Raw genomic sequence first — 21,547 nt, 5'->3', positions numbered from 1 at the left:
AATGCTCGTTCTTACGATCTCCATACATGTCTCAGTTTGAGAATGAATGAATACATGATTGGGTATATGAGAAAATAAGCAAATATACTAGAGAATAAATGAAAAACATCTACACATTTCCTGAAAACATAAGGTCTAGAGTAGGATAGGAAAGTCAATAGTTCTATAGATAAATCGGTGTAGCATGCTATTGATAAAAACTATTGATTTGCTGACAAAGAAACTCAAGGTTCTAATGCTAAGCCTTGCATGTTTAGATTCCATCTCCTAAGAATGTTATAGGGAGAATGGCAAACATGACTATGGTCTGTGATGAAAGGTCCAGACTCGAGTCTTAACTCAAAAACCATATAGCTCTGTGAGGTTAATAATAACCATTTTACTGAGTTTTTGCATATATTGGAAACAGTATAAAGTACTTCATACAGATTAGGTACCTTAAATGGCAGACATTATTTTAAACAATTAACAAAACATAAAAACAAAAAATATTTTCTCTTCTTGGACTGAACAGGCTGCAGGAGCACAAGCCATTTCAGATCACCACCTATCTTGAGGTGAAGCAATAATTGGAACAAAGAAGACAACCCAACTATCCTGCCGTCCCAAATCAATTTTGATACCTTTCAATTGTTCATTCTCCTTATGTAAAACTAGAGCCTTCAGACACGCCCTCATTTCCCTGCAAAGCCACGGCAGTTCTCTGATAAATTGTGCTTGAGCGCTCTCTTCACATCCTTGTTTCTCAGGGTGTAAATCAACGGATTCAGCATTGGGGTGACTACGGTGTAGAAAAGGGCTATAAACTTTCCCTGCTCATGAGAATTGCTCTTGGCTGGTTGAAGGTACATGAAGATGATGCTCCCATAAAACAGGGATACGACTGCCAGGTGGGAAGAGCAGGTGTTGAATGCCTTTCTCCACCCTTCTGCTGACCTGATCTTTAACACAGCTTGGGCGATATGGCCGTATGAGACTAAGATGAGACCCAGAGGGAGGACAACAAAGACAAAACTGGCTAGATACATCTCCAACTCGTTGAGGCTGGTGTCCACACAAGCCAGCTGCATGATGAGGGGCATCTCACGAAAGAAGTGGTCGATGCGATTGTTCCCACACAATGGCAGCAGCATTGTGAGCATGGAGCCCACCAGGCTGGTGGTCAGACCCCCGAGCCAGGAGGCGAAGGCCAGGCCAAGGCAAAGCTGTGGATGCATGATGACGGTGTAGTGCAGTGGCCTGCAGATGGCAGCGTAGCGGTCATAGGACATGACTGCTAGGAGGACACACTCAGTGGCCCCCAGCCAATGGGAGATATAGAACTGGACCACACACCCTCTATAGCTTATGGTTTTCTGAGGCCCCCAGAGGTTGACCAGAAGTTGTGGGACAATGCTTGTGGTGAAGCAAATGTCCAGGAAGGAGAGGTTAGTGAGGAAGAAGTACATAGAAGTGTGGAGGTGCACATCCACATGGGAGAACAGTATGATGACGCCATTGCCCACGACAGACACCACATAAAATATTGAGACAGCTACAAAGAGGGCAGGTTCTAGTGAGGGTCGTGCAGAGAAGCTCAGCAGTATGAAGACTTGTGGGGAACTTGCATTGACTATTCCCTTCATAATACACAGCTGAGGGTGAGCAAAATTACCACCTGTGGGAGGGGAGCAGAGGACATGAGAAATGAAGTAGTTATATTTCTTAGAAAACATAAAAAATAATTATTTACAGGCTGCTGCTGAAAGCTCCCACCCAACCCAAATCTATTGTGGAAGGTGTAACCTTTCACTCAAAGTCAATTTGCCACGTCTGGAGAAAAATAAAAGGACATTCATGCAAAGTTCTTGGTACCTATTTGTCATTGAAATGTTACTTTACTACTTGTAGTGACAATGTAATGATTTTACCTAAATGCTTAATGATGAGGATTTAGCTTGGTAGAACACAGTATTTCATGTGATGAACCACTGAACAGGTATTAAAATCACTCTCTTCCCTCTGTGTTACCTGTTACTGCTGACATTGAACATCCCTTAACATTTCTTTTTTATATCCATCCTAGAATCATCAGCAAATTTTTGCCTTATCCTTAAAGATACCCAGATTCTGATCACTTTTCTCCACTTCTACTGCTACCAGCCTCATTCATTACCTTAAGTATTGATCTGTCAATAATTAAGGGTATCCTGACTGCCTCCCCGCTTCCCTCTGACTTCCCTTCGAATTATACTCAATACAGTAATTACAGAATTATCTCCTGGCATAATGTGATTGTATCACTGCTGCTCACCACCCACCATAGTGATGTTACAAGGCTTTGTGTGTGATGTTTCCCATATTTACAGTGCTTTTCTCCATGAAGTGTGCATGGCTCTCTTCCACACCTCCTGCAGACTTTCTTCCCCCACAGTCACCTCATTGTGGCCCTCTCTCACTGTGCTACTTAATATTAAAAACCTTGTCAGCTTCATCCTTTTTCCTGACTTTTTTATAGTACTTATTACCATTTAACACATATACTATTCTCATTTATTATGCTTGTTACTGTCTTACCCCACTAGTTTATAAGTTCCATGCAGTCATGGATTTCTATCTGTTTTCTTTACTTACGGGTTCCCATGCTTAGCACAGTCCAATATACAGAAAACCTTCAGTCAGTATTCACTGAATGAACCCATTCTGATGCAGATCATTAGAGGACATGTGATCATGGTCGAGGCAAGACTAGACTGATATGGGAGCATAGCTAAGGGACATCCAGCACAACTCTGCATTGCAGTTGTCAGGCTGGATTTTTGGAACTTGCAAAGACTTGCAGGAGTGACCCAGACCATGTTGTGCTATTGCACCAGTGTGAGGTCTCAGGGCCAGATATGTGAAGCCAGAAGTTCCTATGGGAAAAAAGGACAATCTCAGTCTTCTTTAGGCACACTTGAAAACCTCTGGAACCCTTCTACAGAAAGCATTAATTTATTCTTCTTTGTATTTTCAAAAGAGGAATGCATTCATTATAATGAGTTCATCCAGATTTGGGGCACAGAGCAGCTATAAACTCAACTATCGTCTCTCCTAATCTCTCAGGGAGTGGAATTTACCTATCCTTATAACTGGAAGTCAATCAAACAAAATACAGACAAATACTCAAGTACATTCACAGCGTTATGACATATATAAAAGGTTTCCATTTTACATATGTGGAAATGGGAACTTTAAGCATTTGACAAAACTCACGTGTAGAATTGCTTTACCAGTGTGGACTTGACTGCACCAGAATGCTGAGATGATTTGCGTGAGGCAGACTGGAGTAACACTGCTATACTGAGAGAAAGCAACCTTCTCCAAATTGGGAACGCAATGGAGAACTGTCAGAACATGGGTGGTTTCCCAATGTAAATGTGGGGGAGAAGAGGGAAACTGTGATGGTTACGTGCAATTGAGTCACGACGTGAACAAAGTGAACACTCCATACAAGAGGCATCACAGAAGGAATGCAAGGGCATAGAATGGAAAGAAGGGCTAAAGCAACAGCTGTATCATCATGTGTGAATGTCAGCTAAAAACTTTCTTGACTCACAGTTGGTAATTTGCAGAAAACATGTAAATGTCACCATGAGATGAAAATCATAAAGTCACTTGTGAGGTAACAGTAGAATTTTTGAGGAGAAATTAACCTTTGCTATGATCTGATCTGACTCTATTTCTAGAAATGATTGGTGGCTTACCCAAAGGTGCCGAGCTGCTCATTGTACTAGACCTACACCCAAGATCTCTAGATTTTTAGTATACAATAAGATTTCCAGTAAAGAAATAGGTTATTCATCCACAGTGCTTGACCAAAAGGGTCCCAATGAATACTCACTTTTCAAAAGATGAACCACCTGCCCCAAGAACTATGCCATTTCAACAAAGAAAGATGACATATAGAAAGTTATGGAACCATCTTGAGTCCAGATTCTGTTTAATTATAGAGTCATAAACTGTACCCCTGAATGTAGGCAAGCTGCTAAAAATACCAAAATCCATAAGAACAAATCAGGTCATTTAAATAAATTGGATCTCATCCACCTTAATTGAAATTACCAAAAACTCTGTGATCTTCAGTTTAGATTCAATACCATGAAAAACAAACACAAGTATGTGGCTTACTGATGGTGGGCTAGTGGTGTCATCTCCCTTTGATAACATCCATGAATTCAGAGCATGCGGCATTAAAAATAGGAGAGCAGCCAAGGGATTCTGCATCCCCCAAAATATTGCAGACCTCCAAGTCAGTGGTGGTGGAGGACATGCTAGACTCTGTTTAAATTCACATCTAAAGAATACACTTAAAGTCTTTAAAAATAGAATGGGTTATCTTAGAAAAAATGCACTTTTTTCCCTAAGAAAACCGGTAGCAAAACTCGTGAGCATGGCTCACAGTGTTTCCAGAATGAAAAAATATATGCTGACCCTGAAAGGACTAAGTATAGCATAAGAACTGCATCATCAGGACTTCATCACGAGGGCTTCCTTTGCACAAGAGGCTCTTTTCATCCCCTGGAGTCTTCAGGAGGGAAATAGAAGGTGATGTTCTATACCAGGGGAGTGAAAATTAAAGAAAAAGAAGCTTTGGGGATATTTTTCCCTATTGGATAATTACAATTTCATTGTAATATACACACAGAATTGCACAAAATGGAAATAAAATTTTAAAAATAAGTGAAGCATTGTTTTAGGTTTTTATGTTGCCAAACACTGTTTACAAAGCACAAGAATGAGGACTTTGTAGTGGAGGAGGGAGTCTGAAATTTTGCTTAAAACACTAATTTTTTCACATGCTGCTATAGACATTCTAAAAAACAGAATCATTTTATAATTGGTGTATACTACAGCGATTAATATTTTTCTTATTGGGTTAAAATCCATGTAACATAAAATTTACCATTGCAACCATTTAATTTATTTATTTTTCATATTTACTTCAGATTTTTTATTTTAAATAATAAACCTTATGATACTCCCTGTGTAATTACCCTGATTACATAGTCTTTATTGAAACATTTTCAGAATAATTTGTAACACTCAATTGGATAAAAAGTTCTCCTTGCACATTCTAAAACGATTGATAACATCCCTTTACTTTACTAAACGCTTGTATTAAAGCTCTCTCTGTGGACTTGAGCTATATGTTGGGTGGAATGAGTTAATGAACGTGCTCTCTGCAGTGTGAGAGCCTGAGCTGTAGAGAAGACTTTTATTAGAACATTCTGTTGTAACAATTTTAAAGTGCAGAGAACAGTGACATTAAGTACAGCCACGGCATTGCAGCCGTCACCACTATCTAGTTACTGAATTTTTCATCACCGCAAATGGAAACACCTGCTCATTAATCACTCGCTTCCTGTTCCCCTGCTTTCCAGCTCCGGGCAACCACTGATCTGCCTTTTGTTTCTAGGAATTTGCCTACCCTGAATATTGCACGTAAATGGACTCATACACCATATAACCCTTGGCGTGTATTTTTCCCCCACCTGAAACAATGTTTTCGTGGTTCACCCATGTTGCAGCATCTATTAGTACTTCTCCCCCTTCCATAGCTGAATAGTTTTCCATTGTGTGCATATCCTGCATTGTGTTTTTCCATCTGTCTGTTCATGGGTATTTGGATTGTTTCCACCTTTTGTTTCTTGAGAATATAGAGATACTATGAATACTCATGTACAACTTTTGTTTGAACACTTGTTTTCAGTACTTTTAGCTATGTACTTTTAGGAGTGGAATCACTGGATATATGGCAATTTAACTTATTGAGGAGTGCCTGGAGTGTTTTCCACAGTCGCATTTTATATTCCTACCAGCGATATATGTTCCAATTTCTTGAATACTTGCCAACACTTGTAATTTTCTGTTTTTTTTTTAATAATGGCCATCTCGATGAGTGTAAACTATACATCTTTGTAGTTTTGATTAACATTTTTCCAGTGGGTGGTGATGTTGAGCATCTTTTTCTATGCTTGTTGGCCATTTGTAGATCTTCCTTGGAGAAATGTCTAATCAGGGTCTTCACCCAATGTTTTTATTTTTGAGTTTGACAAATTTATTAGTATTTTAGTACAGAAATTAATCACAGTCATTTCTCTCTCCCATCTTGACCTTAGTAAATATTTCATTTGAGTCAAGAAAAGAGTAAAGAGAGAGAGAGTTGTTGTTTTAACATAAACAATAAAATGGATGAAAATGGAAAATCTGTCTATATTAAAATAAGTTAAATCCACTTATTTATGTCTTGATAAAATCAAATTACATGGGGCCTCGTCTAAACTTAAATGCAAGTGAACAAACTGTTAGAAATATTCAAAAGTCAGGCTGATTCTCTGGAATTACTAATTGCCTATTAAAGAAATCAGTGAGCAGTAACCACCAATAAAATATTCTGAAGCTACCTTAAAATTTAGCATTGGTGGACATTTAAGGAAACCATTATACTGAATGTTTCTTTTACTTGTGGCTATGCTATTAAAGATGCATTTAACTGTCACCTTAAAATTTCACATACAATGCAAAAACAGCAAATACAAAATCAACCTGCGAAACAGAACTAAAAATAGTACGTGCTCAAAGATTCCAAAACTATGTTTGAAGATGCATTTTCTTGCCTTCTATTTGTCTGAAAGTTTCTGTGTCCTTTCTAAAATTGGGTTGTTTGTCTTTTTACTGTTAAGGTATAAGAGTTCTTTATGTATTTTGAATGTTATATCTCTATCAGATGTATGATTTTCCAATCATTTCCCATTCTGCAGATTATCTTTTCTCTCTCTTAATATGCTCTTTAGTGCATAAAAGTTTTTAATTTTAATGAAGTTCATTACATATATTTTTAATTTAGCTTTTTATGCATTTGATCTCATGTTTAAGAAACTATTGCCAAACCTAAGGTCACACAGATTTGCCCCTATGTTTTCTTCTAAGACCTATATAGTTGTAATTCTTAAACTTTGGTCTTTTATCCATTCTGCATTAATTTTTGCATATGGTGTGAGGTAAGTGTCCAGCTTCATTCTTTAATATCAGATATCCAGTTCTCCCATCACCATTTCTTGAAGAGATTGTTCTTTAGCCCATTTCATGCTTTTGGCACTCTTGTCAAAAATAAATTGACCATATATGTACAGATGTATATCTATACTCTTAATTCCATTCCATTAATTTATATGTCTATTCTTGTCAGCAAAGCGCTGTTTTGTTTACTATATTTGTTGTACGTTTTGAAATGTGGAGGTATGAACCTTCCAATTTTGATTTTTCAAAATTGTTTTGACTATTTGGGGATCCTTGCAATTCCACATGAACTGAGGATGGCTTTTCCATTCCCACATGAAAGGCCATTAGGGCTTGAGAAGGGTTGTTCTGAATCTGTAGATCTCTTTGGGGAGTATTACCATCTTAACTGTATTGAAACTTCCAATCCATTAACACATCATATCTTTCATTTCGTTTAAGAGTTCTAAAATTATTCCAATGATATTTTGCAGTTTTCAGTGTACTAGTCTTGCACCTCCTTGGTTTAATTTGTTTTATTTTTAGATTTTTTTTGTGCAAATAGAATTTCCTTCTAAATATCTATTTTTTATTGTTTTGTTGCTTATGCATAGAAATACAAATGAATTGTGAGTGTTGATCTTGTATCCTGCAACTTTTCTGAATTTATTTATTTGGTCTAACCATTTGTGGATTCATTAGTATTTTTTACATAAAGATAACATCATTTGGAAATAGAGATGTTACTTCTTCTTTTCCAATTTAGATGCCCTTTATTTATTCTTCTTGTCTAAATGCTCTGGTTAGAGCTTCCAGTACAGTGTTGAATAGCAGCAGTGAAAATGAGCATCTGTGTATTTTTCCTCTTCTTGGGGGAAATATTTCAGTCTTTGATAATTGAGGATGATGCTAGCCTTGGGTTTTCCATGTAGTCCCTTGTTATGCTTATTGAACTATTCCAAGTTCATTGAGGGTTTTATCATGAGAAGGTGTTGGGATTTGTGATATACTTTTTCTGCATCAACTAAAATAAACATGCATTTCCCCCTTCGTTCTATTAATGTGTGTGCTAACCACATTGATTTCCTATGTTAAGCCATGCTTGCACACCTGGAATGAATACCACTTAGTCATAGTTATTATCCTTAACTATGCTGAATGTGGTTCAACAGTATTTTATTTAGTATTTCAGCTTCTTTCATGACTTTTTCTGGGTTCTACATACTTTGAAAAAATTTAATGCAATTTTATTGATAAATTATATATTTATGTACCATATAATTATCCAAATTGAACAATAAGTGGATCACAGTGTCATCATATAGCTGTGCATTCATCACCCCTGTTTTTTCCGGTTGTTTTTTGTATGAAATATGTTTTCCCAACCTTTCGCTTTAAACCTAATTTTGTCCTTGGGTCTAAAGTGAGTCTCCAGTAGACAGCATTAAATGGGTCCTGGTTTTTAATCCATTCTGCCAGTTGGTGTCTTTTTCTTGGGATTTTAACTCATTAACGTTTACTGTTATTATTGTAAAAGCAGTACTGTTTTTCTATCATTTTGTCGTTTGGGTTTTGTATGTCATATCTAATTTTTTTCTCTCTTTTGTTTTATGATAGTCTTCATTTCTAACTCTTCTTCAGCTCTCTCTCTCTCCTGTCTTTTCCTATCTCCATGTAAGGCTCCCTTTAGTATATCTTGTATATCTGTTCTCTTAGTCACAAATTCTCTCCATGACTGTTTCTCTGAAAATATTTTAATCTCCCCCTCATTTTTCTCTATTGTTTTCATGTTCTCAATTTCATTTATTTCTGCTCTAATCTTTGTTATTTCTTTCCTTTTGCTTGCTTTGGGGTTAGTTTGCTGTTCTCTCTCCAGTTCTTCCAAGTCGACAGTTAATTTCCGAATTTTTGCCCTTTCCTCTTTTTTGATATAGGCATTTAGGGCAATAAATTTCCCTCTTAGCACTGCCTTTGCTGCATCCCATAGGTTTTGATATGTTGTGTTTTCATTTTCATTCGCCTTGAGATATTTACTAATTTCTCTTGTAATTTCTTCCTTGACCCACTGGTTGTTTAAAAGTGTGTTGTTGAGCCTCCACGTATTTGTGAATTTTCTGGCACTCTGCCAATTATTGATTTCCAACTTCATTCTTTTATGATCTAAGAAGGTATTGTGTATGATTTCAATCTTTTTAAATTTGTTGAGACTTGCTTTGTGACACAGCATATGGTCTATTTTTGAGAATGATCCATGAGCACTTGAGAAAAAGGTGTATCCTGCTGTTGTGGGGTGTAATGTCCTATAAATGTCTGTTAAGTCTAGCTCATTTATTATGATATTCAAATTCTCTGTTTCTTTATTGATCCTCTGTCTAGATGTTCTGTCCATTGATGAGAGTGGGGAATTGAAGTCTCCAACTATTATGGTAGATGTGTCTATTTCCCTTTTCAGTATTTGCAGTGTATTCCTCACGTATTTTGGGGCATTCTGATTCGGTGCGCAAATATTTATGATTGTTATGTCTTCTTGTTTAATTGTTCCTTTTATTAGTAGATAGTATCCTTCTTTGTCTCTTAATTGTTTTACATTTGAAGTCTAATTTGTTGGATATTAGTATAGCTACTCCTGCTCTTTTCTGGTTGTTATTTGCATGAAATATCTTTTCCCAACCTTTCACTTTCAGCCTATGTTTATCTTTGAGTCTAGGATGTGTTTTCTGTAGACAGCATATAGAAGGATCCTGTTTTTTAATCCATTCTGCTAGTCTATGTCTTTTGATTGGGGAATTCAGTCCATTGACATTTAGTGTTATTACTGTTTGGATAATATTTTCCTCTGCCATTTTGCCTTTTGTATTATATATATCATATCTGATTTTCCTTCTTTCTACACTCTTCTCCACACCTCTCCCTTCTGTCTTTTTGTATCTGACTCTAGTGCTTCCTTCAGTATTTCTCGCAGAGCTGGTCTCTTGGTCACAAATTCTCTCAGTGACTTTTTGTCTGAAAATGTTTTAATTTCTCCCTCATTTTTGAAGGACAATTTTGCTGGATATAGAATTCTTGGTTGGCAGTTTTTCTCTTTTAGTAATTTAAATATATCATCCCACTGTCTTCTAGCCTCCATGGTTTCTGTTGAGAAATCTACACATAGTCTTATTAGGTTTCCCTTGTATGTGATGGATTGTTTTTCTCTTGCTGCTTTCAAGATCCTCTCTTTCTCTTTGACCTCTGACATTCTGACTAGTAAGTGTCTTGGAGAATGCCTATTTGGATCTATTCTCTTTGGGGTGTGCTGCACTTCTTGGATCTGTAATTTTAGGTCCTTCATAAGAGTTGGGAAATTTTCAGTGATAATTTCTTCCATTAGTTTTTCTCCTCCTTTTCCTTTCTCTTCTTCTGGGACATCCACAACACGTATATTTGTGCGCTTCACATTATCATTCAATTCCCTGAGCCCCTGCTCAAATTTTTCCATTCTTTTCCCTATAGTTTCTGTTTCTTTTTGGATTTCAGATGTTCCATCCTCCAGTTCACTAATTCTAACCTCTGTCTCTTGAAATCTACCATTGTAGGTTTCCATTGTTTTTTCATCTCTTATACTGTATCTTTCATTCCCGTAAGTTCTGTGATTTGTTTTTTCAGACTTTCCATTTCTTCTTTTTGTTCATCCCTTGCCTTCTTCATGTCCTCCCTCAATTTATTGATTTGGTTTTTGAAGAGGTTTTCCATTTCTGTTTGTATATTTAGAATTAGTTGTCTCAGCTCCTGTATCTCATTTGAACTATTGGTTTGTTCCTTTGACTGGGCCATATCTTCAATTTTCCTGGTGTGATTTGTTATTTTTTGCTGGCGTCTGGACATTTTATCAGATTTCCCTGAGTGTGAGACCCAGCAGGTTGAAAGACTTTCCTGTGAAGTCTCTGGGCTCTGTTTTTCTTATCCTGCCCAGTATGTGGTGCTTGTCTGTCTGCTGGTCCCACCAGCAAAAGATGTTGTGGCTCCTTTAACTTTGGAAGGCTCCCTGCTGTGTGCATGGTGGAGACAGAGGAAAGGTTGTAGGCTGGTTTTAATGGCTTCAAATTGCGAAGTCCTGGGATCTGAATTCCTTGAGAGAGGGATTCCGCCTGAGCTGCGTTTCACCCCTCTCCTGGGGAAGGGTCAGGTGGTAGAGAGCCCTGAAAGCAGCCTGTTTCTGCATTTGGGGCAGTTGCAACTTGTGTAATCCCGGCGCTGAGCCCAGAGGCAACCAAGCCTCCGTAGAAACAGCCGCAGAAGGCTCTGTTTCGCCCCATTTCCTCTTTTTCAGTTAGCCCAATAGGCGTCTTCCACCTTGATCAGTTTCACCTGAGCTGGGGGCCTCCTTCTAGTAGTCAGAATTTGTCCATTAACGCCACTATTGGTGTTTGGTTGGACTCAGGCCCCACTACTGTTGGAGACTCTTTCCTTTCCCTCCGGGTAGCCGCCTGTGGGGGAGGGGCGCCAGTCACTGGCAGCTGCGGCTTGGGGAATTTGCTGATCCGAGACTCCCAGCTGGCCCAGGAAGGAGGGAGGGAGGGGTGCCGCCGGCCGCCAGCCTCCATGGCCCTGGGAAGCGCGTGCTGCTTGGGGAGCTCACTGCAGCAGAGTCTCGCAGCGGGTCCAGCCGGTCCAGACTGGGGTATGCTGTGTGTCCAGTTTCTGTCGTGGCTCCGGGAGCTGTTCTGCACTATTTCTGGTTATTTAGTAGTTGTTCTGGAGGAGGAACTAAGACGCGCGCACCTTACTATGCCACCATCTTGGCCCCCCTCCTCTCCCCCTCATTTTTGAAGGACAGTTTGGTGGTTATAGAACTCTTGGCTGGCAGCTTTCTCTTTCAGAATCTTAAATATAAATACCACCGTCTTCTTGTCTCTAGGATTTCTGATGAGAAATCCACAGATTGTCTTAGCAAACTTCCTTTGAATGTTATGGATTGCTTTCTGTGGCTGCTATCAATATTCTCTCATTGTCTTTAACATTTGACATCTGATTAGTAAGTGTCTTGGAGTAGATCTCTGCAAATCTATTCTGTTTGGGGTTCACTCCCCTTCTTAGATCTGTAATTTTATGTCTTCTGTAACAGATGGGAAATTTTATTTCCTTCTATAGTCTTTCTTCTCCTCTTCCCTTATCTTCTCCTCCTGGAACACCTATATCATGTATATTCATGTGCTTCATGTTGTCATTCAATTCCCTGAGACCCTGATCATATTTTTCCATTCTTTTCTTTTTCTTTTATTTTATGTGTCAGATTTCAGATGTCCAGTTTTCTAGTTCACTTATCTGTTCTTCTGCCTCTTCAAATATATTGTTGTAGGTTTCCATTATTTGTTTGTTTTTCATCTCTTCTATTGTGCCTTTCATTTCCACAAGGTCTGCACTTTGTTTTTTCTAACTTTTGAATTCTTCTTTGTATTTGCCCAATGTTTTCTTTATATCTTCCCACAACTTCTTGATTTGATTTTTTATGAGATTTTCCATGTCTATTTGAACATCTTGAATTAGTTGTTTTAACTCCTGTATCTCATTGGTTGGTCTATTCCTTTCACTGTGCCATATCTTCTGTTTTCCTAATATGATTTGTTCTTTTTAGCTGGCATCTAAACATTTGATTTCCTTTATTAGTTTATCTTGGAGGTTGTTTTCACTCTTTTACCTAGGGTTTTCTTGCTGGATGGCTTTGTTCTCTGTCTGTCCTTTTACATTCAGTTCAACTTATTCTAGACCTCTAGCATAGGTTCTGTTAAATGGTCAAAATTTTTCAGTTCTTGTTTTTCCATTCCTTACCCTGCCTACATAGAGCCTATTTTTGAGGAGGGTCTCCTCAGATATTATTGACCCCAGACAGATTTACCAGACCATACAGGCCTACGTCTCAGGAGGACAGAGTAGCCAGCATCAATTTTCTCTCAGGGTGAGACCCAGCAAATTGTCAGACTTTCCTATGCAGCCTCTAGATTCTGTGCTTATCATATCCCACCCAGCATGCAATGCTTGTCTTCCCAGAAGTGTAAATTAATGCAGTGCCTTTAATTTCAGCAGACTTTCCCTGCCAGGGACATAGTTGAGACAGAGGCTGAGGTAGTAAGCAGGTTTTGATTGCTTCAGTTTTCCAGCTCCTAGGGCCTGAATGGGCCTCCACTTGATCTGGGCCCTACCTCCTTTTTCTTAAGGAAGAGATGCCCTTTAGAGAATTAACCCCTTTCATTTGACTAGCTACCTTGTCTCTCAGACACTCCTTAGTTTCACCCTTGCCTGGGACAGGAGAGTGCTTGCTGTTCTATCTAATGAGAAGTAAAAAAACAAAAACCAAAAAGTCTTTTCAGAGCCTGACACCCCACTTCCCAGATTGGCCAATGAAGAGTTTGAGTTGGTATATGGTTCTATGTATCTCCAGCTCTATGTGCCCCCGTTCCTTGGGAGCCAGCCCTGCCCTAGTATTTTGTGCTCTCCAACTCAAAAAGCCTCTGTTTTGGTTCTTTTTCCCATCAGCCCCACCCCCTTTCTTCCAGGACAAAAACTCCTGGTTTCCTTAGTACTTATTCCAGGTTTATCTGTGCTTGGGGCCTGTTTTCAGTAGTCAGAATTTGTTAATAATTCAGCAGTTGGACTTTGGTTGACATAAGCTCTTGCTACTAGCAAAGTCTGTTTCCTTCCCCTTAGGGGAACCAGCCTGCTGTGCCTGTGAGGGAGGGGTGCCAGCCTGTCTGGTTTGGGAGACTTACAGTTCTCAGCCATTCCACCCATTCCTGACTGGTATACATTGTATGTCCGGTCACTGATGCCCCTCCTCCAGCAGTTGTTCCATGCAGTTCATGGCAATTTACTAACTTCTCTGGAGGACAAATTAAATTGTACAGTTCAGTATGCTGCGGTCTTGCATCTCGCCCCTCACAACAATTATTGAGTAGATGGATGAATGAAAGAATGATTCTGCCTTCATATTTTTAGAGCATATACCTTTTTATGTACCCAAGAAAACAGACTTTGAAATACATGCTGGACACATGCCTTAAATCCAAAATGATTAATTTTGTGCCAATAAAAACTATGTCTGCTTTCTGAGCCTTTCTTCAATTACCCAAATCACTTCTAAATTAACTGTAAAAAGAAGTATTACAATCCCCACCTTAAAGGTGAAACCATTGAAGCTCTAAGTGGGCAACCTTGGTCACGGTCATATGGCCATTAAGTGGTAGAGCAAGAACTGCCCATAGGTTTGACCTGCTACATGATATTTCTTTCCTGTCTACTCTTGCTCCCTTGGTTGCCTCATCTAGTCTAATGGTTCCTTAGACTAACTATGTACTGTGGATTTTTCAGTTTATACTCCAGACCTGCTCATGTATGCAAATCTCAGATTCATATATCCAGCTGCCTATGTTGCGTCTTCTCTTAGGTAGATGATCAAATCTCTAACTTAACACTTTACAAGCTACATCTGGAGTCTCCTAATCTCCACTGATGGCGACTCTTCTCTTCCAGTTGCTGAGGCCAGAAACCATGGTGTCACCTCTGACTTCTCTCTTTTCATGCCTGCACGTAAAATCCATCAGCAAATCCCATGAACTTTATCTTTAAAACTATCAAGATAGCAATAATTTCTCACAGCTAACTCATCTTCCTGTCCTTACCAGAATGATTATGCTAAAAAGTAAGTCAAATCATATCCATCTTCGTTGAAAAGCCTACATTCTCTTTCACCTACTCTGAGTAAGTATCCAACATCATTATAATGGTCCACAGAACCCTATTCTAGCTACACCCCTCCATACTCATTACCTCTTTAATCCCATTTCTAAATTATCCAAATCTAGATTAAGGTCTGAAGCAGATTCTTATCCCAGTCTCTGGTCATGTTTGTATACAGTCTTCCTTTGGAGAAGAATGACAACCGGTTTGGCAAAAAAATAAAGTAAAATAAAAAACAAAGTAAAAGCAAAAAAATCTTGTTGGCAACAATGGAGAAATGTAATTATTAAAATACTCTATATGGCCCAAAGAAAATTACACTTTAAAAATAGGCGTAATAAATAGGGGACTCAAAAATAAAATTTGCCCGAGATAATCTTTGGGAAAAGTAATTCTTCCTTACTATTTGGGATTTAACTGTGAAGATAAAGAGCTTACTGGCCAGCTTTTCTGACTGCAGCCTGCAATGATTTCCTATGCATAGCAGTCAGGCAGTCATTGCTATGAAAATCGCAGTATAATTGCTAGGGAGACAAATTCTATTTGTTTCTCCCCATTGTTTCCTGCATGTCACAGAAATAAACTTTTTCTTTTGTCTCTGTGTGTGTGTGCATGTATTAGCAGTCTGTGATGGAAACTGTGGTTTTCAGTTTTGAAATCACATAACCACTGGACAACATTTCGTAAAAGACTCACTTCAGGTAGGTTTGATAAGACCGATGCCTCCTGCTTAAACAGTCAATGCAGAAACATCGATATCATGTAGGCCACACCGCTCAGGCTGGCACGTCACCCAGATGCACAGCTGTTTTTGATATGGAGGACATATGTTTTACCCATATGGAGACACATGGTATGGTGGCCTGTCAGCTCTGAGAAATGCAGTTTAGTGTCTGTCCATGAAACACTGTGTCTATCGAACTCTAAAAACACTTTTTTTAATGCAAAAAATTCAGTCAGAGGATCTCAGTGTTTTTTGAAAAGTCAACACAAACACTACTTGATCCAATTATTTGATTGCTTTATTTAACAAATAAGGCTCTTATTGAACCAATTGAGATTTAAAGTATGAATGCTGATCGGTTATTCTGAGGCCATGTATGGGGATTTCATAGTAAATTGAGTCTTTCACACCGGAATTTTTTATTCATTGTCTTCCTAAGAACAATGGTGTCATTCAGAGATCTCGGAAGACCATTATCACAGGAGGAGCACATCCATTATCACAGGGGAAGTACATCCATTATCACAGGCGAGCACATCCATTATCACAGGAGGAGAACATCCAGTATCACGGGAAGAGCACATTCAGTATCACAGGAGGAGCACATCCATTATCACAGGAGGAGCACATCCATTATCACAGGGGGAGTACATCCATTATCACGGGAGGAGCACAACCATTATCACAGGAGGAGCACATCCATTATCACGGGAGGAGCACATCCATTATCACAGGAGGAGCACATCCATTATCGCAGGAGGAGCACATACATTATCACAGGAGGAGCACATCCATTATCACGGGAAGAGCACATCCAGTATCACGGGAGGAGCACATCCAGTATCACAGGGGGAGCACATCCATTATCACAGGGGGAGTACATCCATTATCACAGGAGGAGCACAACCATTATCACAGGAGGAGCACATCCATTATCACAGGAGGAGCACATCCAGTATCACAGGAGGAGCACATCCATTATCACAGGAGGAGCACATCCATTATCACGGGAAGAGCACATCCAGTATCACAGGAGGAGCACATCCATTATCACAGGGGGAGCACATCCATTATCACGGGAGGAGCACATCCATTATCACAGGAGGAGCACATCCAGTATCACAGGGGGAGTACATCCATTATCACAGGAGGAGCACATCCATTATCACAGGAGGAGCACATCCATTATCACGGGAAGAGCACATCCAGTATCACAGGATGAGCACAACCATTATCACAGGAGGAGCACATCCATTATCACAGGGGGAGCACATCCAGTATCACGGGAAGAGCACATCCATTATCACGGGAAGAGCACATCCAGTATCACAGGAGGAGCACATCCATTATCACAGGGGGAGCACATCCATTATCACGGGAGGAGCACATCCATTATCACAGGAGGAGCACATCCATTATCACAGGGGGAGCACATCCATGATCACAGGAGGAGCACATCCATTATCACAGGGGGAGCACATCCATGATCACAGGAGGAGCACATCCATTATCACAGGGGGAGCACATCCATTATCACAGGGGGAGCACATCCATTATCACAGGAGGAGCACATCCATTATCACAGGAGGAGCACATCCATTATCACAGGGGGAGCTCATCCATTATCACAGGAGGAGAACATCCAGTATCACGGGAAGAGCACATCCAGTATCACGGGAGGAGCACATCCAGTATCACAGGGGGAGTACATCCATTATCACAGGAGGAGCACATCCATTATCAGAGGGGGAGCACATCCATTATCACAGGAGGAGCACATCCATTATCACAGGGGGAGCACATCCAGTATCACGGGAAGAGCACATCCAGTATCACAGGACGAGCGCGTATCATCCAGGGCAGGATCTTTCACGGTCTAGGTCCCACTGCCCAGGTGCTATGGATGAGCACCTTTAATAACTCCCTTTGGACTCGATTCTCCCATCCCCTAGGAAAGGAAGCACCCAGCTAAGCTCTGTTTCCTGTGATTCCTAACCCCAGGGATCCATGATGGGGGCAGGGAAGCTCTGATAATAATCTGTTCCACTGGCTATTTTCACACTGTAACTTACTGCTTAATCAAGGCCCAAGGGTGAGATGTTAGTGTGGGCATCCTTAGGGAATATTTCTAATTGCAATTTGTAGAGTTGTGGAATGAAGAATTAGAAATAGAAAAGAGTTTTACATACTGATCTTGTAAAGATGACATGAATTCAACTGGTTGGGGTTTTATGAGGCATGGAGTTGCAACCACTATAACCCAGAATAAAATTTTTCAATCTTTTATAGGCCATCTTAATTGATTACCACTTATTCAGGGGTAAAGGAGATTCTTATAGTACTTACTTACAATGCCACCTTCACTTACTAAGCTTGCTATTTCTAATTAGAGATGGCTACATCAGTGGTTTATATTAAGGAATTTCCTGTGCACATTTGAAAAATATGCAACCTAATTTAATTTAATACAATTTAAATATTTATTACACACCTCTTAAGTAAGAGATAATGAATATAAAGAAAATATCTCTGAAGAACGGCTCTTGCTTTCGAGGTACCCACTGCATAGAGTTATGAAAGAGAATAAAGTTAAGAGGAACATATTCTGCAACAAGTGTCAGCCCTTGGCCTCCCTGACCTCATGGGTCTAATCACCAGCAGAGGCGGTGGGGATTGCAGGGCTGGTCTCACCCAGCTTCCTGGCAGGAATCAGTGCTCCTGAAAACGGGATCCACGTACCATATAAACCAGTTTCATCGTCATCCATATGGTGTGTCTTCCAACTGAAAGTATAAAAATACAAAATGTTCAAAGTTCTTTCTAAGCCTTGTCAAAGTATTGGTGATTGATATATTATTATTATTAATTAGTTTTTCTAATTGAGAACACTGCAGAATGACAAAAGAGCATTTGAAGGAAGGAGATTTATATATTATTTTGGAAAGTAAAACCACAAATAAGATTACTGCATGATATATGTTTTGTTTGCCTTTCTACATACACTAAATCCATAATCCTGCTCTTAATTTCTCTACCAGCTGTAAATTCATAATGTATTGGTTTCTGCAAGTTTGCATCTAATCTCACTAGGTTGTAAACACGAAAATCTTTAAAAATTAGTAATGTGTACTTCAAAAAACTTAAACTTGAGTTTATGAACTGCCAGGCAAGGGAACACCCCAAAATGCACGGAGGAGTTTGATGAAGGGGAAAGTTCACGAGAGTTTATAGAACAGGCTTAATAATGGGAATGCTAGTAAAAGTTTGAAAACTTGCTTTCTGTCGGGACAATTGATTAAACTAAATTGCATTATTTATTGGTCAGGAAATCATTTTAAGTTAAGACCTAAACAGGACATCTTCAAGTTCTGTGATCCTTGTTAATTTGGCTTTTGTGCCAATTAGTTTCTGGTCATTTAACAGCTTCTGTTTGATGAAACAAAATACTTGATTGGATGCATCATCGCCAATTGACGCTACAAAGGGAATTCTTCCTTTTTCATTTGCAAATGTATTGGGGCAAAAAGGTGCTTTCCCTACTACTTCCAGATTAGAATTAAGTAGACTAATTAAAATTTATTTAATATGAAGTAATAAAAAGGATAAACCAATCAGTCATCATTTTGCTTTCTCCCAAGCATGGAATAATTTCTTTCATATAATAAATATACAAAAATTTTCACTTAGTCAAGTAATGGCTTTGAAAGCACTTGGAGCAACCTATTTGATTTTTTTGGATGTTAGCTTTTCTGATGGTTAATTCTTATCTTATGGGTCATTTATAAAAAATGAAATAACTGTCAGATTTAGGAGCTGGTTTTGGTTGAAATGTTGCCTTCACATAATCAGGGATTCATTCTCAGCAGGGAGGAGCTGTGTGTTACCTGGTGTGTTTGGTCAGGCTGGGAGACTGTACTTTAGCCCTGTGGCTCTCAGCCCTGCAGGAACCATTGAAACTGGGTCTCCTCTGTCTCTGGGGAGCAATGGCTGTACACACTTAATGTTATAAAATCGGCACATTGACAGCTATTACTAGAAATCTTAACCACTATCAGCAGTGCTATGTCAAGATTTACTTATAAGAATACGAATAATGGCAGCATTACTTATAACAGAAAAAAGCAGGAAATAACAAAAAACTGCAATTGGTGGAAAATAATCATTCTATTATCATATAATGGAATACTATACATCCGTTAGTAACAATGTTAAGAAATTTTTTAATGGTATAGAAAAACGTGTGTACAGGATGATCCCCATTTTGGAAATATTTTAAACTAGTGGGTATATCTGTGTCTTTGTGTGTTTTCACAGAACAAAGACTGTAACGAGATCCACTAAAATCAATAAGGAATTGTTTACCGGTAGTAGGACCCTGAGTTATTTAATGATTTTTTCTTATTTATAATTTCTAATTTTTTGTAGCAAATATATAAAAATTTAATAATCATGAAAACACAAGTGTTTGACATTGAAAGAACGAAGAGAGATATTTTATATCCATTTCAGATTAATGAAATCTGAACTTGTTGGTATGCAGGCAAGCAGAAAAGCGAAAGATGAGGGAATATTAACAGAGATGACATCTGTAGAGGACAAAAATGGTGTGTATTACATGGATAAGTCAAGGCACTTCCTTTGAAAACGGCCTCATTCTTCATCATAGCACTGAGAATTCAAATGCGGTTGAATAGCGCTGATGTCTATTGTGCTCAATCAATCGCTACAGCATGAAAATTGCAGAACATCACAGTTTAGTGAAAATCTCTTTCATTTATACCCTATCAATTCTACAGATGGACAAAGTGAGGTCTGGGAAGGGTTCATGGTTTAGCATCATTAGTGAAATTAAACTCTTGTTCTTTTCCAATTGAAAGGTGCTAGTGTGGGGGCAGAGGGGAGTGAAAGATGCAGCATAAGTTGGTGATGTTTTATGTTTGCCCTCAGCCCTAGCACTTAATGTCTGAGATCCAACCATCCTGCTAACTGAGCATCTGGGGATTGATGAGTTTGTGAGTAATCAGAACAAGAGAAAAATGGTTTATTGCCGTGGAACTTGAACTTGAGCGGCGGGAAGATTCCTTAAGTCAGATTGTTAGGCTCCACCCCAGAGTTTCTAATTCAGTAGGTGAATAAATGGGGAGCCCAATAATTTGCATTTCTGGCAAGCGCTTAGGTGGTGCCGGGCTGTTAATCGGGGTCCACCCCTTGAGAACCATGTATTTAGTGCTTTGCTACTCAGAGTGTGGTTCAAGGACCGGGAGCTGCGGCATCACCCAGGAGCTGTTGGAAAGGGAGAACGTAGACCTCACTCCAATTCCAGAGTCGGAACCTGCGTTTTAGCAAAACCCTCATACAATCTTTATGTACATGACAGTTTGGGAAGCAGTTGTTTGTCATAAAGATTGAGTAAAGAATAAAGCTGGAACTTGGGTATTTTCTGTTTCAAATGTATATTTTTCTCAAGTATCAGAGTGATAAATAAAATAATAATACGAAATATATAAATCATTATAAAGCTCTTCAGACTCCTGAGCTTGGCTGCTGTTTACAATAGCTCAAACTTCCTCAGTCTTGGCTCCTTTATTCCATAAAAAGAAAATGATTTGGAATAGATGAACATATCATTTCTGAGTTCATCAGATCAATTTCATGTAGCTTAGAAACTCAAGAAACCCAATGAACTGTTCACACTATCGGAGAGGAGAAAATGAATAATCTATTACATTTTTCCAACACTTAACAGCTCAGAGTCAGCTGTTGGCTAACCTCCTACCTCTGATACTGTGCCTTTGAAATTATCACTATGGCCAGCTTGCTTCTGTGTCTCAGTGGGCAGTGCAGGGAGGATGTGGGATCCTGAGATAATGAGGATCATGTCTTTAGGGTCCTCTTCCTTCCCCATTGTAAAATTAGCCTTGGGTTGACAACCAGAGAAAAAACAATGGCTTCTTTAGTTACCTAAAGCAACTTTCAGGACCTTCTAATCTTCCATGTACTCTCTCTTCTCCACCTTGTCTTTTGAAGCGTTAGACCTTTGGAAGAAATGATGTCTATGTTTGCTCTGATTCTTAGGACCAGAGGAAAGAA

The 21,547-nt window shown here is 39.1% G+C and overlaps 1 protein-coding gene across 1 annotated transcript; it reads right to left on the bottom strand.

The window, feature by feature from the left end:
• Nucleotides 1-514: 514 nt before the first annotated feature.
• Nucleotides 515-1,625, bottom strand: LOC143664657 (olfactory receptor 2C3-like). Its single transcript, XM_077138118.1, has one exon. The coding sequence runs from the start codon at nucleotides 1,623-1,625 to the stop codon at nucleotides 675-677; it is 951 nt and encodes a 316-aa protein (XP_076994233.1). The 3' UTR covers nucleotides 515-674.
• Between the last annotated feature and the right edge of the window lie 19,922 nt (nucleotides 1,626-21,547).

Source organism: Tamandua tetradactyla, chromosome 20 (assembly GCF_023851605.1).
Source record: "Tamandua tetradactyla isolate mTamTet1 chromosome 20, mTamTet1.pri, whole genome shotgun sequence".
NCBI lineage: Eukaryota > Metazoa > Chordata > Mammalia > Pilosa > Myrmecophagidae > Tamandua > Tamandua tetradactyla.
The sequence above is the reverse complement of the archived record's forward strand: the minus strand, read 5'-3'. Positions and strand labels throughout refer to the sequence as shown.

Bases quoted from the DNA above. Each gene is read 5' to 3' on its own strand.
- LOC143664657 (XM_077138118.1), bottom strand. From the start codon at position 1,625: ATGAAGGGAATAGTCAATGCAAGTTCCCCACAAGTCTTCATACTGCTG.